We start from the raw sequence: 17,098 nt of genomic DNA, 5'->3' as shown, positions 1-17,098 counted from the left end.
ACTCAATTCTCAAAAATCAGAGATTAACTGGCTATGGCAGTACCCACTATAATCCCAGCACTTAGAAAACAAAGGCAAGAGGATTGTGAGTTCAAGTCAACCTGGATTGCACAGCAAGACTCTACCTCAAAATAAAATAAGAGCTTACTAAAGACAGCACACAAATTACAATAGAGCAGTATATGAAAATCCAGAGGAAAATTATCTCAGAGAAAAAGCATTTGGAAGCCATCTCTGCCCCCAAAGGTATGATGGCAGCCATGTGAATTCAATGTAAACTAACCAGCAAGAAAACTTAATTTGGGAGGGGTGTCTTCTTAAGAAGAGATGACTAAAAAAATAAAGGAAGAAAAATGGATTCCATTTTTAAAAAATTAATACATACTTTATTTTATTTTATGTAACCTAGGCTGCCTGGAACTTGCTATGTAGACCAGACTGGCTTTGAACTCCCAGAGATCAACCTGCCTCTGCCTCCTAAGTGCTAGGATTAAAAGGCTTACACCAAGTCCAGCATGAACTTCATTTTTAATTCACTAGCTACATGTTAGATGTATATGTACTGAATAATAAGATTAACACACAATTACAAAGTAACCTAAGAACTGTTAAAAAGTAAAGCTGACCCTAGATAATATTAAGATAGTTAAAGGGATCAGAAAGGGGGAAAACATGCTGGAACAATTAGAGGAAACCATACAAGAAGAGAATTAACAGCAAAGAAGCAAATATCAATGGGGAGAATTGAAAAAGTTGTAGAACAGAGAACATGCATTGGGGCTTAAATGGTATTAATTCTGTATTATCGAAAGTGGTAGCTACATAGTTTTGGGGAGGAGAAACCTATTGTTTTATGGTGATGTTGTTTTTAAATTGTCTTGAACTAGTAAGCTCAAGTGATCTTCCAGCCTGGGCCTCTGTGTAGATAAGCACACTGGTGAATGCCGTAAAAATGCAGACATGCATGTTTTATCATTGTGTAAAATAGATATACATATATAAATATGCCATTACATAGGTATTTATTTTACTCTTATCTGTGATTTTTTTTTTTAATTAACAACTTCAGACAGTGTTTGGCTTGATCAAAGAGAAACACAGTGTGACAGTAGACAGAAGGACATGTAAGGCTGTTAGTCAATTATGACTTTACCCCAACAACATAACAGAGCCATGGAAATTTAAAAAGAAAACTACATGATAATTCAACCATGAAACACCCTTTCATGAATGTATCCCAATCACATTGGACTCAACATCTAATATTGAGTCTAAAAACTTGTTTTGCATTCAATTTTAGTTTTAGTATCTGTGAGAGGCTTTTTAAAAAGCGGTCTTTTTATTCCAAGGCTACAAGTATCTAGCCATGTCTGACATGAACGAGGTATGTAATAAAGTAAGTATCTGATGTTCGAATAGTTGTCATAAAGAAGTTTCCTTCAAAGAATACACCAAGAAAATACAAATGAGGTTTGGAGATGAAGCTCAGTTTGCAGAATGCTTGCATCTTGGCTGGAGATGTAGCTTAGTTGACAGAATGTTTATCTTCCATGCACAAAGCCATGAGTTCAATTCAAGACATGGTGGTATATATCTGTAATCCCAGTGCTTGGGAAGTAGAGAAAGAAGGATCAAGTTCAAGGCTATCTTCAGCTTCATGCTACACTCAAAGCCAACCCAGGCTATGAGACCCAGTAAGGAAACCTATGAGACCCCGTGGAAGACGGGGTGATGGGGGAAGAGAGGGAGAATGAGCACATACAAGCACTCTCTAACAGATGGTAGCCTCCTTCCTAATGATAGCCTGACATCTGGCCTGTGAAGGCCGTCAAAGGCGTGCTGATGTTCTCTCCTAAGACACATACTGCTCCTGACGAGAAGGTGACTTTGTACACACACACGCCTGCATTTGTTTAATGATTCGAAACCATTTCAAAGGAAGCATAATTCTGCTCTTAAAATATTCAACAGATTTTTCTTTTCTTTTTGGTTTTTCAGGACAGGTTTCTCTGTGTAGCCTTGGTTGTCCTGGACTGGCTTTGTAGCCCAGGCTTGCCTCTGCTTCCCAGAGTATTGGGATTACAGGCATGCACCACCATGCTTCAACCTTCTTTTTTAATTAGCAAAATTTATCTTGTTATAATAGTTTATTTCTATCATACTGGTATTATTCTGACTAGCTGAGCAAACATGCAGACTATAGCTTACACTGTTTTCCTTAATTAGAATATTAGCTACACATACTTTAAAAAGTAGTAAGGGAACACTGCTGAAGTGTAGAAAATGAAAGGGACCAAGAAAGGCAGAAGTGCAGACAAAGCTGGTAGGAGAGGGGGAGACATGCGTGGGACAATGTTGCTACTTACATCCTCCAGAAGATCTTCAGGCAGACTGACCCTGGTACCACCCAGAAGGCAGTCTTCCATGATCCGTGTACCGTGACCATCTCCACAGGGACCCAGTTCTAGGGGATCTGTCAGCATGTGATCCAAGGAATCCATTGTTTCTTCTCTACAGGTATTCTACACAAAAACAGACACCCTGAGACAGAAAATCAGAGATCTGGGGTGTTTCTGTTTGTTGGTGTTATTTTTCAAGACAGGGTTGTGTCTCTGTATAGTCCTGGCCTGGCTGTCCTGGAACTCACTCTGTAGACCAGGCTGACCTCAACTCAGAGATCCACCAGTCTCCAGAAGGCTGTGATTAAAGGTGTGCACCAACACCGCCCAGCAAGTCTTTTGTTTTTTAAAGCTGGGGCAGGGTCTCATTCTGCATCCCAAAATGGCCTGGAATTCAGTATGTAAACTAGGCTGGCCTCAAGCAGGCACTAATCTTCCTGTCTCAGCATTCCTACAATACAATTACAGAAAGAGTAACCAGACCTGGCTCCAATGTCCTCTTACATCGTAACCTGTTCTGTAACCATACTGCTATCTTCCCACTCTTTAACACTCCACTTCCATTTAATTTTCAAGTCTTAACTAGTCAAACTTCAAAATGTGTCTACAACAACTCCTAAATTCTTAAGTTGTTGTTGTTGCTTCTTTTTTTTTTTTTTTTTTTCAGGACAGGGTTTATCTGGGTAGCCTGCTCTTGTGTAGACTCGATTGGTGGACCAGGCTGGCCTCAAACGACTAAGGATCACAAGTTTCAGGCCAGCTTGGGGTATGACATGAGGCCCTGTATCAAAAACAGTAAATAAATGACAGACCATGGTCCACAAGTTCCAAGACCAATAATCTCTTTGAACATAATTTCTTTAGTAACTCTTTCAGGAATTGTTAGAAGGTTCATCAGCATGCAGGACTGACAAGCTACCTCAGAGGGTGAAAGTGTATGCCACATAAACCTGATGATCTGAGTTTGATCCCTAAGTCCCACCACGGAAGGGAAGAAAGACAACGCCTGAAAGTTGTCCTGTAATCTCCACAGGAATGCTGTGGCATATCTGCACACATACACACACGCTGACATTTTTAATGTAAGATTATTTTTAAGAGCCATAAATTCCAGAAACATCAGTAAAGCTCAGCTACTAATACAGGTTATTTTTCAAGGACTAAGTGCCAGGTTTCACATAATTCTTACAAATATGTGTCTTATGCCTATTGTGTAGATACTAATAGAAGAGCAAAATTTAGAAATAACTTGCCCAACTCTAGGTTGGCCTGCCTGTGGATGTTCATATCATATACAATACCCCTTGCACATACTCTCAGTTTAAGCTGAAAAAACTTGGTATGATTCCATTAGTCCACATAAATTCCTCATGCTCCAGTCACCAGACTGTTACTAGTCATCAGTGGCCAATGGGATCTTTAGATCAGTGTAAACCAATGCAATTTTCCTCTTTCTTGTCACAAATGAACAGGGCAGGTCACCCTTTTTAGAGAACTAAATACAAGACCATGTTTAGGGAGCATCTCCCAACACTGGAATCAGGTATGAAGCTGAGGCCACAGTTCAAAACATCGCCAACCCACAGTGAACTTGAACTCATCAGGGATTCTGGACCTTCCTAATGCTGTGACCCTTTGATGCAGTTCCCATGTTGTGGTGACCCCCAACCATAGAACTGTTTTCCTTGCAACTTCCTAACTGTAATTTCACTCTTATGAATCATAAATATGTTTTCCAAAGGTCTTGGATGGCTACTGTGAAAAAATCCTTCAATACCCCCCAAAAAGGGTAGCGACCCACAGTTTGAGGACCAGTGTTCTACAAGTAGTAGACTCTAACCCCCTATTACCAACAAATAGACCAACAAGCCCACAAAAATGAAAAGATGAACTGGACTTAGTCAAAACACCATATTTCTACCTGTCACTAATCTATGACATCTTACCTCACCAGGCATCAGGCCCCATACCTGTAGGACCAGGGCCTCCCTACCACTGCTTCCACTCTTAGGATCCCACAATGAATCATCTCCAGCTAAATGAACACATAACATTGAAGCTCCTTCCCACTCCCCAGGTTCTCAAATGATAAAGAGCAGGCCTCTAATGTATCCAGAAAGAAGCTCTTTTCTGCGAAAATGATTTCAGGTTCTGACAGTATCTCAGATCTAGGAAAGATACAGTGTTACACTGACCCAACTGTGTGGTCCCAGGCAGCTGTGCGATCGCACAGTGCATGCATGCGGCGCCTAAATAACTGGGGAAACGTGAGAAAGGAACAAGACACCTGCACTTAACCAAGCTCCAAACCAGGAAAAACGTAAAAGCAGCCCGATGCTTAGGATAAAATCCTCTTAACCTAAGTGGCATAGAACAATGTGTAAAGTCAGTTACCTCATCTGACAGGTGCACAATTCACACAACTCGCTCATAAGCTTCCAGCCCCGACGGTTGGTTAAGCTAAATGTAGTATTATCTAGTGACAACCTCTGCCTTGCCACTTACTCTGCACAAGAACTCCAAATACAAAATACAGGCGGCTACCAGAGAGCTGGAACCCCGGAAGCTGCAGATTTCGAAGTCTTGGGGTGTCCCGGACTTCCTCGCCAGACCAGGAAGGCCTCTTCTCTGTACCTGGGCTAGCCTACCCTCCAGACAGACCCTCGCGAGTCAGCAGCAAGCAAGGATCTCGGGCGGTAGCCCCACGTCGCCTGCCCCACCTGCGAGCCCAGTTCCGCGGCCCCGCCCCTCCCCCCACTCGTCCTCACCCTAACCCTCGCCCACCCGGCAGCCGAACGCCGCGCGTGGGGCCCGCCACGTGTCCACGGCGACGGAGAGCTCGGAGCCCGCTTCCTCCCTTCGCTCCACTTCTTCCCTTCCCCCGCCACCCACACACCAACCCCGATGCCTGGGCCCGCCCTCACCTCAGCCGGGTCCCCAGGTCTCATCCGCTGGCTCGACCGGCCGCGGGCTCCCGTACGCGCTCGCTCCCGCAAGGCCTCTGGGCACGCGCACGCTCGGGGCTCCGGCAGCGGAAGGGGCGGGACCTTTGGGGCGGAACCTAGGGCGGGGCGGGGCGCGGCGGGGCGGGGCGGGGCGCGGCGGGGCGGGGCGGGGCGCGTTGGGCTGCACCTAAACTGCGCTTCCCTGGCCTAGTCTGGGAGGCAAGTTTTGTTCCACTGTGGGCTCTTCGGCTTTAGGCACTTCGGAGGACAAAGAGATGGCGCTTTTCTTCGGCTGCGAGGCAAGAGGCACAGCCTGACTGGGCGCCTTGCTAACCACTTCTTGTGTGACAAAATTTTTCCTAGGGAGACGCAGCACAAGTCTGCTCACCGTAGGGATCCCATGACAAACAAAACTGCGGATACCACCAAAATTCAACTTGAAGAAATGAGTATTTCCGGGATTACTTACAGGAGGGGTATGGTTGAGGGGCTACTTAAAGGGGCAGAAATGACTCAACGACGGCTGCAAAACCAAGGCCCGCCCCAGCATGGGCGACAAGCTCACAAAAGCTGGGAGCCTGGAGCACACTTTTCAACCCACAGGCAGCTCAGCTGGTTGGAGGCAGTCCTTTCCGGGTGCTCCTGTTGGTCTAAACCTCTTACAGCTTGGCTGGTTTCTGCTACTTCCAGGCAGCTGATCTGGTCTCGCAGTCTTTGCAGCCTTTTCCATCTCTGAATGCTCTTTGCAACTCAGCTTGGTCTGAGGGGCCCTTTCAGCCCTTATTATTTACTGTGGCAGTGAGAATCTGGTCAGTTTCAGGAACTTCCTGAAGCTATTTTGAATTGTTTACTTTTCTGTTTAAAGAGCTTCCCTGCTGCAGGAGAAAACTGTTACACACCACCACCCTATTAGGAAGTCTTTGCTTAGGCCACCAGAAGATGGGGGAGCTCTATGCAGTGTTACAGACCCTAGCTGGCGTTATTAAGTTCACGTAACTTCCAGAAAGTGCAAACAAACATTGAAAACTTGCTCATCTTACTCGTTATCATGGCCCCTTCTCTCGCTGTCTCTCTCTCTTTTTTTTTTTCTTTGCTGGGGGGGGGAGTTCAAGACAGGGTTTCTCAGTGTAGCCTTGGCTGTCCTGGACTTGCTTTATGGACCAGGCTGGCCTCAAACTCACATTGATCCTCCTGTCTCTGCCTCCCTGAGTGCTGGGATTACAGGTACCCCACCACGCGGGGCTTCTTCCTTCTGACTTTTTTTTTTGGGGGGGGAGAGGGCTTTTTCTCTAACTCTGTATTATTTAGAATGTCGTCTTCTCAAGTACCCCACAATTTCACCCCCTAGTCCTGCATAGACTATTCTCAGTTCTTTCGGTTTAATAAACTTGATGCATCTTGTGAAACATAGCACCCATCCTTCCCCAATGAATGGATCCCCTGGAGTTTTAAAACGGGGGTGGGGGGTGGACTTGAAAACAGGTGCCCGAGGAAGTCAGAGGCAGAGGCACCAGATCTCTGGAACTCGAGTAAAAAGTGGTTACTAGTCGCCTAAGGAGGAGGGTACTAGGAACTGGGTCCTTTGCAGGAGTAGGGCATACTATTAAGTGCTCAGTCGAGTCCTCCAGCCCTTCCTTGGAGTTTTCAGTCTCTTGGATTTCTCCACACTGAGCCTCCAACAATTCATCAATTTCAGTTCAGGTTTTCCTACCTTGGCTAGCAATGGTTCCCTTGGAGGTTTCTACCCTTGAGGTTGTGATTTTCTGTATTTACCTGTCAGTCTCTCCAGTTGTAAGGGCAGCAGTTTGTCTCACGATCTCAATTCTTGATGGATCTTAGATTGTTGGTTTTTCAGTATGTTTAGCTTTCTGCATGTTAGAAGAAAGATGGAGAGAAAACTTCTAAGGTTTTAAAATCCCAGTTTGGGAACCAGAAATGAAAGTGTAATGTTTTGAAGAGGGGAGTGTTGAGACAGGGTTTCAGGTTAGCTTAGACCAACCTAAAACTCACTCTGAAGACCAGAATGGCTTATGCAATATTTAAAAGAAAATATTTAATCATATCAGTAGTCCCTGTACACACATGCACAAGTAAGAAACATGCTTATTAAAAAAATATTTATTAATTTTTACACCTGCTGGGTAGCACAAGACTATTAATACTATAACTCACTGAATATACAATAACTGTTCACATTTAAATAACAATAAAATCAATACTTTCAACCAATGGGCCAGCTTCAGCATCTCATTAGGTGCTTTTTTAGCTCTAGATATTTTAAGAATTTTTTTTTTGAAAGAATAATTCCAGGTCATAAAATAATTCAAAAACATCAAAACGGAAAGTCTTTCCAGAAAAACAGGAATCTTACATGATGAAATATCCATTTCTCTGGGCACCAACTAAACAATAAAAATGTAAAAAAATCTATATCCAACCCACTTCAAAATATTCATACTGTATTGAATGCAGTCTACAGTGTTGATGTGTCTGGGAGAGATCACCATAGAAACACTGGCTACATGTTTCCCAAATCAGGCTGCAGAGAGATTATATTCTGCCATCTCTTCTGTTACCTTGGGATAAATTCATAAAATACCTGATCTTAAAGTGGTGATGTCTTCACTACCACCGTATCTCTGGTTGATGATATATGTTCTGAAATTTACTTATTCCATGTAAGAACCAAAAGAAAAAATAAAGTCAAAAATTTAGAAGAAAAGGAGACAAAGAGGTCCTTCAACAGTATTTTCCTCTGTGTGTATTTTAAAAGTTAAAAAAAAAAACTGATATAAAACCAACAGTCCTTCAGTGATTGGCCTTGTATTTTAATCACTGGGTTATTCCTGAGAAGAGGGGAGATACCTTGCCGGCTCTAATTAAAGAGAATCCAACAGGTCAGATTTATTTACTTGTTTAGTTTTTTTCAAGACAGGTTTTCTCTGTGTAGCCCTGGCTGTCCTTGAACTCTTTGTATACCAGAGTGGCCTCCAACTCAGAGATAATGCTGCCTCAGCCAGGATGAAAGCTGTGCACCACCACACCCAGCTCCAGCAGGTCAGATTTAATTATGAAAACTAAAACTGTCCCTCTGAGATGGCCTACCTAGTATTCCTTACCATCTAAGTTTCTCTCTAGATGAGGGCCTGGGATAATTAGTTATTACACCACAGAACTTGAGGGAAAACCCAGGATAGTTAGTCGTTACACTATAGGACTTTGGGAACCAGAGTCTTGCATTTTGTGACTCAGAGTCAACATTTTATGTTGAAAATATTGTTACCTCTTTGTTGTCAAAGATACAAAGTCCATTTTCAGTTTCCACACATTTTTGAGGTAATTTTCTTAAGTTTTTTTCATGCCCAAATCTTCAGACATAAGTTTATGAATGAGATCTCCAAAGGAAAGTGTAGGATCTACATAATAAAGTGATTTCACACCAAATGATCACTTTTTAGGAAGGCATCTTTACCACACAGAAGTTTTTCTAGTTCTTAATTCACAGACCCAGTTTTTCCTTAGAAATGTAAATAAAATAAATTGGTTAACTTCATTTGAAATGAACTTAGGTCTTCCTGATCTGGAGTGATAAATTCATTCTACAATAATTATCTTTAAAATGTATGTCACAAAAAAAAGTTGTTAAAATACAGGGTTTGAGGATGTCTTATGGGTACAACTGGAATGTGCAGTAAAAAGAGGGGCCATACTCCCCCACTAGATTCACAGCAAACAAGACTCCCAAACAGGAACACACAGAAGACCACTATCACACTGAAAACTGCTTTCCTCTCCCAACTAACTGTTAATACTCCTCACACCTATCCTTTTACCCCAGTGTATTACAATGGTCCCCTTACTTTCATTTTTTGCCCTAAGTGGGAAGTTGGTCATCTTATAACAAGGTCTGGGTGAGTTACAATATGCTTAAAGTTTAAAATGTTTAGAAATAAGAAAGGCCACCTTTTTTACCCAACCTTAAAGAAGCTTCACTTTTAAAACAACATTGAAAGTACTAAAATACATCCAATGCTCAGAACAAGAGTGTGATGGAGGGGCTGGAGTTGTAGCTCAGTGGTGGGGAACCTGCGTAGCATGCAAGAGGCCCTGGGTTTGATTCCTAGCATCACACACAAAAAGTGTTATACATCAACACCTGATTAGAGTCAGGAACTCACCCTTCACAAATGAGCAGTAGGTAGATCCTGCAAGGCAGGGCAAGGTTTCAGTTCTCTCTCCATAAGTGTGTATGTATTTGTGTGTGTGTGTGTGTGTATACACACACACACTATAAATTTAGCATTTTTTTCATAGAACTAATATCTCCTTCTTAAACATGACTATATATAACCAGAAGCCTGGAGGCAGAGCTTTAATGTAGGGGCTTAAAAATCCTGTTGCGATCATGCTGATCACCTTTTATCTTCCAGGGAGTCTGTGCTTATGGAACACGAGGTCAGATACGCCTGGGGTCAGCATCTGAGGGGAGCACTGCTGCTGCCCAGTAGGTTTTCCAAAACAAGAAAGTTTAAAAACAACTGCCATAATCGTGCCTGACTGTAGTCCCACTACTTGGGAAGCTATGGCAGGGGGATCCCACAAGCCCATGAGTTCACTGCTACACTGGGCAGCACAGTGAAACCCCATATAGGAAAGAGAGATCGACAATAAGAAAAATTTAGATGACCATTTTTCCTTCAGAACACCACATCAAACCTTTATCTTATTTTAATTTTTTCATCCAATAAGCTGCCTTTGTTAAATTACTGAAAACTCAAATGCAGGAGATAAAGTGGTCCTGACTTAGTCACACCCATGAAATATATATTCCTTCTCTTTCTGAAGCCATAACTTAGATTTCAGAAGTCCAGTGATGATGGACTTGGTACATCCTGTCTCCACCTTTGGTATGAACATAATACGCCACTTAGTATTTCCACAAAGGGAAAGTAAGGCTTATCAGTGTGTTCAAAAACAAAAACAAAAAAGAACCAGCTCAAGAGCAAGGCCGAGTTACTCCATCTGAAAGTTAACTTTCCCCTGAAAGAGCTGCATTCCATGGCAGAAATCCCAAGGGTTTGAAGAGTCACTTGGGTAAAGATGACCTTGTCAAAACTGCAGTTTCTAAACTCTTGAGTGAGTTATAAATCTTAAAAAGAAGTCTAGGTGTTCAAAGCTTCAGATTCCAAATGAGGAGACGTGGTGTGAGCTCTGGACTCCTGTTACAGGATGAAGGCTACGGCTTGGTGATATGTACTTCACTGCTCCCGTTGGTGGTAGTGATGATGTACTGTGTGGTCTGCTGTTGGCTGGGGCTTGTGGAGTCCAGGGAATCACTGTGTGCAGAGGGCTGAACCTGGACTGCACCGGAGAGGGCAGAGGCTTGCTTTTCCTCCAGTTCTGGTTGACTCTCTGATAACACGTAATGGCCCTGGAGCAGAAGAAAAAGATCCTTTAAAAGAACTGAGGTCTGGAAGAGAGCCAGGGACAAGAGAGACAAGAAGGGCAAATGCCCACAGCAACAGTCCAAAGGACATAATAGGTATCTATGAGAGATGCTCTACGTATGTCCTTTTTGGAGGATGGATAAGTCACAGACTGAGAAGTAATTCAGAGTAGCACCTTTGCTGTGCCATCAGATCACACAATGAAGAACCTTAACTAGAAACATGTGCAATGTGGTGATACCTTCCTTGGCAAAAAAAAAGTTTTTTAGTTTAAAACATGCTTTTTAACAGTTGCTCCTAAGAATTTAGAAATTTCTTGTCAACTGAGTGTTAAAATTCATCCAAAAATGAATTAAAAAATCAATAAGGTATCTGTAAAGGGGCAGCCTGATGTCTAAGACAACTCTTCAACTTTAATGGTTCCCAGATAATAGAATTTCAAAGCCAAATAACATTTAAAAAAAAATACTAAATGGGGCTGGGGAGGTAACTCTGTCAGTTAAGTCTTTGCCGCAAAAGCATAAAGAGCTGAGTTGGATTCCTGGAACTGGACCTACCCCCAACAGGCCAGGTACCATGGCATATTCCTATAATTCCAGTGTTGGGAGGGAAATAGAAGTAGATCCTCAGGCCTCCAAAGAACCCTAAAATTTATTTTTCCAAGTAAAGACAATTAGAATATACTAAAAGGCTGGAGAAATGGCTCAGCAGTTAAGGGTTTATGTCCTCTGTTCACAGAAGACAGGTTCAGCTTCCAAACCTATAAACAGCTCCAGATGTCTGAGGTCTTCTGGTCTCCTCAGGTACCTGCATTCACATGCTTGTATCCAGATGAAGATGACCATGAACTCTTGTTTTGTTTCTTTGTTATTCTGTCTCCAACTCCAAAATGCTTGGATTACAAGCAGGCCCCACTGCCCAGTCCTCGTTCCCAGTCACACTCACTCCACTTCACCTGTTAAATCTATTCTATTTCCCCTTCCCAGGGAGATCCTTCTGTCTCCCCTTAAGCCCTTCTTACTTAGCCCTTCTGGGTCTGTGGATTGTATGACCGTCTATACAGCTAATACCCACTTACAAGTTTTGTCTGTTTGGGTCTAGGTTACCTCACTTAGGATGATTTTTTTCTACTTCCATCCATTTGCCTGCAAGTTTAATGGTGTCATTGTTTTTAACAGCTGAGTAATAGTCCATTCTTTATTTGAGTGACATCTAGGTTGTTTCCAGTTTCTGGCTATTACAAATAAAGCTGCTATGAACATGGTTGAGTAAGTGACCTGGGTGTATGCTTAGGAGTGGTAAGTAGGGTCTTAAGGTAGATTGATTCACCATATTGATTTTCCACAGTGGCTGTACAAGTTTGCACTCCCATCAGCAGTGGAAGAGTGTTCTCCTTGCTCCACATCCTTACCAATTGTCACGTGTGTGTGTGTGTGTGTGTGTGTTAATCTTAGTCATTCCTAGAGCTGTAAAATGGAATCGCAAAGTCGTTTTGATTTGCATTTCCCTAATGGATTAGGTTGCTGAACACTTCTTTGTTTCTTGACCATTTGGAATTCCTCTGCTGAGAATTCTCTATGTAGATATGCACACCATTTCTTAATTTCTTAATGGTAATATAATCCCATTGGATTATTTGATTTAGTGATGTCTGGTTTCTTGACTTCTTTATATATTTTAGGAATTAGACTTCTGTCAGATGTGGGGTTGGTCAAGATCAATTCTGAGGGCCGCCACTTTGTCCTATTGACAGCGAGCTTTGCGTTACAGAAGCTTTTCAGTTTCATGAGGTCCCCTTTATTAATTGTTGATCTTAGTACATGACCTATTGGTGTTTTGTACAGGAAGTTGTCTCCTGTGCCAATGCTTTCAAGGCTATTCCCCACCTTCTCTTCCATCAGGTACAGTGTATCTGGTTTTATGTTGAGGCCTTTGATCCACTTGGACTTGAGTTTTGTGCAGGGTGATGGATATGGACCCATTTGTATTCTTCTACATACCAGACATCCAGTTAGACAAGCACCATTTGTTGAACATGCTTTCTTTTTCCCATTGTATAATTTTGGTTTTGCCATTAATCAGGTATACATGAATGTGTGGATTTATGGCTGGGTCTTTGATTCGATTTCTTTGATCAATATGTCTGTTTTTACGTCAATATCATGCAGTTTTTATTACTATAGCTCTATAGTACAATTTGAGATTAGGGGTGATGATACCTCCGGAAGTTCTTTTATTATACAGGATTATTCTAGCTATCCTGGGGGTTTTGTTTTTACTTATGAGGTTTCAAGGTCTATAAAAATTGTGTTGGAATTTTGATGAGGATTGTATTGAATCTCTTAGATTACTTTTGGTAAAATGGGTATTTTTACTATGTTAATCCTATTGATCCATGATGTTTCTACATTCTGTTATCTTCTTCAGTCTCCTTCTTTAAATAGTTGAAGTTTTTATATACAAGTCTTTCACTTGCTTGCTTTATTAGAGTTATACCAAGATATTTTATATTATTTGTGGCTATTGTGAAAGGTGTTGTTTCTGGGATTTCTTTCTCAGCCCATTTGTCATATGTATATGTACATATATACATATGTGTGTGTATATATATATATATATATATATATATATATACACATATGTGTGTGTGTGTGTGTGTGTGTGTGCCTATAGGTGGGGTACTGGTTTTTTGGTTTTGGTTGGTTGGTTGGGTAATCTTTTATCCAGCCACTTTGCTGAAGGTTTATCAGCTGTAGGATTCCCCTGGTAGAATTTTTGGGGTTGCTTATATTTACTATCATATCATCTATGAACAGCAATACTTTTGATTTCTTTCTTTCCAAGTTATATCTCCTTGATCTCCTTTAGTTGTCTTGTTGCTCTACCTAGAAGATCAAGCACAACATTGAATGTGTATGTAGGGTGGACAGCCTTGTCTTGTTCCCAATTTTATTGGAACTGCTTTAAGTTTCTCTTTTAATTTGATGTTGGCTATCAGCTTGCTGTAAATAGCCTTTATTATATTCAGGTATGTGCCTTGTATTCTGATCTCTCCAAGACTTTTATCATGAAGATGTGTTGAATTTTCTCAAAGGCTATTTCAACATCTAATGAAAATATTGTGTGGGTTTTTCCTTTCAGTTTACATGGTAGATTATAAAATAATCTGACAATATACTGTCAGATTCTTGTATGTTAAACCATTCCTGCATCTCTGGGATGAGCTTACTTTATCGTGGTAGATGATCTCTTGGATTTGGTTTGCAAGTATTTTGTTAAATAAAACTGGTCTGTAATTCTCTTTCTTTGTTGAATCTTTGTATGGTTTGGTTATCAGGGTAATTGTGGCCTCATAAAATAAATTTGGTAATGTTCCTTCTATCTCTATTTTGTGACAGTTTGAGGAGCACTGGGCATTAACTCTTCTTTTAAAGTTTGGTAGAATTCTGCACTAAAACCATCTGACACTATGCTTTTTTTGTTTGGTTCGTTGGTTGGGAGTCTTTTGATGACTCCTTCTATTTCTGTAGGGACTACAGGTCTAAATTGTTTATCTGATCTTAATTTGGTAAGTGGTATCTATGAAAAAATTTGTTTAAATTTTGTTCTTAATTTTCCAACTTTGTGGAGTACACGTTTTTGAAGTAAGACCTAATGATTCCTTGTATTCCTTCATGTTTTATTGTAATGCCCCTCTTTTGTTTCTGATTTTGTTAATTTGGATATTCTCTCTCTGAATTTTAATTAATTTGGATAAGGGTTTGTCAATTTTGTTGTTGTTTTTTTTTTTTCAATGAAGCAACTCTTCCTTTCATTGATTCTTTGTATTTTTTTCTTTGTTTGTATTTTTATTTCAGCCCTCAGTTTTATTATTTACTGCCATCTACTCCTCTTGGGTGTTTTTGCTTCTTTTTGTTCTAGGGCTTTCAGGTATGCTGTTAAGTTGCTAGTATGTGATTTCTCAAATTTCTTTATGAAAGACTTAGTGCTATGAACTTTCCTCTTAGCACTGCTTTCATTGTGTCCCATGAATTTGGATATGTTGTGCATTAATTTTCATTGAATTCTAGAAGTCCTTTCCCTTCCTTCCTTTCTTCCTTTCTTTCTTCCTTCCTTCCCTCCTTCCCTCCTTCCCTCCTTCCCTTCCTTCCTTCCTTCCTTCCTTCCTTCCTTCCTTCCTTCCTTCCTTCCTTCCTTCCTTCCTTCCTTCCTTTCTGCCTTGACCCAGTAGTAGTTTAGTAGGGAGTTCAATTTCCATGATTTTGTAGGCTTTCTGGTACGTTGTTGAAATCCAGCTTTAGTCTGTGGTGGTCTGATTGGATACAGGGGGTTATTTCAGTTTTCTTGTATCTATTGAGACTTGAATTATGACCATGAATGTGGTCAACTTTGTAGTTTCTTAAGAAAAAGGTATATTCTTTTGTGTTTGGGTTCTATAGATGTTCTATAGATGTCTGTTAGGTCCATTTGATTTATGACATCTGTTAGCTGCATTATTTCTCTGTTTGAATTGTATCTAAATAACCTGTCCAGTGGCGAGAGTAGGGCATTCAAGTCTCGCACTATTAATATGTGATGTTCAATGTGTGATTTAAGCTTTAAGAATGTTTCTTTTACAAATGTAGGTACCCATGCATATGACGCACAGATTTTAAGAACTGAAATAACATCTTGGTGGCTTTTTACTTTGATAAGTATGAAGTGACCTTTTTCATCTCCTTTGATTATTTTTGGTTGAAAGTCTATTTTGTTAGATATTAGAATTGCTTCTTGAGTCCATTTGGTTAGAAAATCTTTTTCCAACCCTTTATTCTGAGGTAATTCTATCTTTGATGTTGACATGTGTTTCTTGTATGCAGCAGGAGGATGGATGCTGTTTTTGCATCATTTTGTTAGTTTATGTCTTTTTTATTGGGGAATTGAGTCCACTAATATTGAGAGATATTAATGACCAATGATTGTTAATTCCTGTTATTTTTGTTGGTGGTGGTAGTGGTAGTAATGTGGGGAGGAGGGGTGTTTCCCTTCTTTTGTTTTTGCTAATGTGAAATTATATATTTCATGTTTTCCTGGATATGGTTAATGTCCATAGGTTAGAGTTGTAGTGCCTTCTGTAAGATTGGATTTGTGGATCAATATTGTTTAAATTTGATCTTGTCACGGAATATCTTGTTTTCTCCATCTATGGTGATTAAAATTTTGCTGGGTATAGTAATCTGGGCTAGCATCTGTGGTCTCTTAGAATCTGCAAGATATCTATCCAGGTTCTTCTGACTTTTAGACTCTCCATTGAGAAGTTGGGTATAATTCTAACAGGGCTGCCTTTATATGTTACTTGGCCTTTTTCCCTTGCAGTTTTTAATAGTCTTTCTTTGTTCTATATGTTTCATATTTTGATTCTTATGTGGTGAGGGGACCCTTTTGTCATCCAACCTGTTTGGTATTCTGTAAGCTTCCTGTACCTTTAAAGGTATGTTCTTCTTTAGGTTAGGAAAATTTTCTCCCATGATTCTGTTAAACATATTTTCTGGGTTATTGAGCTGGGATTCTTCTCCTATTTCTATTCCTATTACTCCTAGGTTTTGTCTTTTTATAGTGTTCCAGATTTCCTGCATGTTTTCTGTTAGGAAGTTTTTAGATTTAATATTTTCTTTGACCAATGAATCTATTTCTTCCATCGTATTTTCAACGTCTAAGATTTTTCTTTTTCATCTCTTGTATTCTATTAGTAATGCTTGTATTTGTAGTTCCTGATTGCTTATCTAGATTTTCCATTTCCAGAATTATCTCAGTTTGTGTTTTCTGTATTACTTCTTTTTCATTTTCAGGTTTCAAACAGTTTCCTTCACCTGTTTGTTTTTTCTTGGCATTCTTGAAGGAATTTATTGATGTCCTCCAATTTTTTTTTCATCTTTTCCTTGATTTCTTTAATGGATTTTTCCATTTCTTCTCTGAAAATGTCTATCATTTAAGGTCATTTTTTAATGCTTCATCTGTGTTGGAACATTCAGGTCTTGCTGTGTCAGGATAGCTTGGCTTTGGTGATGCCACATTGCCCTTGCTATTGTTGTGTTCTTACACTGGTGTGTAGGTATCTGGATTTTGGATGATTATAGGTATAGGTGCTGGTTTCTGAGTTTGTCTTTGTTGGATGGGAGTTTTGTTCCTTGGTTTCTGTTTCCTGTTTGGTCTTCTGGTCCATGACCAGGATTTCTGGCAGTTGGCATGACTCCCGATCCAGTAAGGAGTCTCTGTCCAAGTTGGGGGCTGGACTTCTGAGGGCTAGCTTGGCCTTTGGTGCTGAGGG

The 17,098-nt window shown here is 40.6% G+C and overlaps 2 protein-coding genes across 13 annotated transcripts in view; both read right to left on the bottom strand.

Annotated features, from left to right (window-relative positions):
• The window catches only part of Nfrkb (nuclear factor related to kappaB binding protein), a 34,531-nt gene extending 29,111 nt beyond the window's left edge, over nucleotides 1–5,420 (bottom strand). For 8 of the 9 annotated variants that reach the window (XM_021645541.2, XM_021645544.2, XM_021645543.2 and 5 more), the window contains exons 1-2: nucleotides 5,324–5,420; nucleotides 2,367–2,522 (exon numbers count right to left, since the gene is read on the bottom strand). In XM_021645541.2, coding sequence (XP_021501216.1) covers nucleotides 2,367–2,522; nucleotides 5,324–5,347 — 180 coding nt within the window. In that variant the 5' untranslated portion in view covers nucleotides 5,348–5,420. Of the gene's footprint in view, nucleotides 1–2,366; nucleotides 2,542–5,323 lie in introns of all 9 variants that reach the window. The other variant, XM_060371379.1, reaches the window with a different exon arrangement.
• A 2,027-nt stretch (nucleotides 5,421–7,447) lies between these two features.
• Nucleotides 7,448–17,098, bottom strand: part of Prdm10 (PR/SET domain 10) — a 110,012-nt gene continuing 100,361 nt past the window's right edge. For all 4 annotated transcript variants that reach the window (XM_060371332.1, XM_060371345.1, XM_060371340.1 and 1 more), the window contains one exon: nucleotides 7,448–10,775. In XM_060371332.1, the coding sequence (XP_060227315.1) occupies nucleotides 10,581–10,775 (195 nt within the window). In that variant the 3' untranslated portion in view covers nucleotides 7,448–10,580. The remainder of the gene's footprint in view (nucleotides 10,776–17,098) is intronic.

This window comes from Meriones unguiculatus, chromosome 1 (genome assembly GCF_030254825.1).
Source record: "Meriones unguiculatus strain TT.TT164.6M chromosome 1, Bangor_MerUng_6.1, whole genome shotgun sequence".
In the NCBI taxonomy this organism is placed as follows: domain Eukaryota; kingdom Metazoa; phylum Chordata; class Mammalia; order Rodentia; family Muridae; genus Meriones; species Meriones unguiculatus.
Note: the sequence above shows the minus strand (reverse complement) of the source record. Positions and strands in the feature narration are given on the sequence as shown.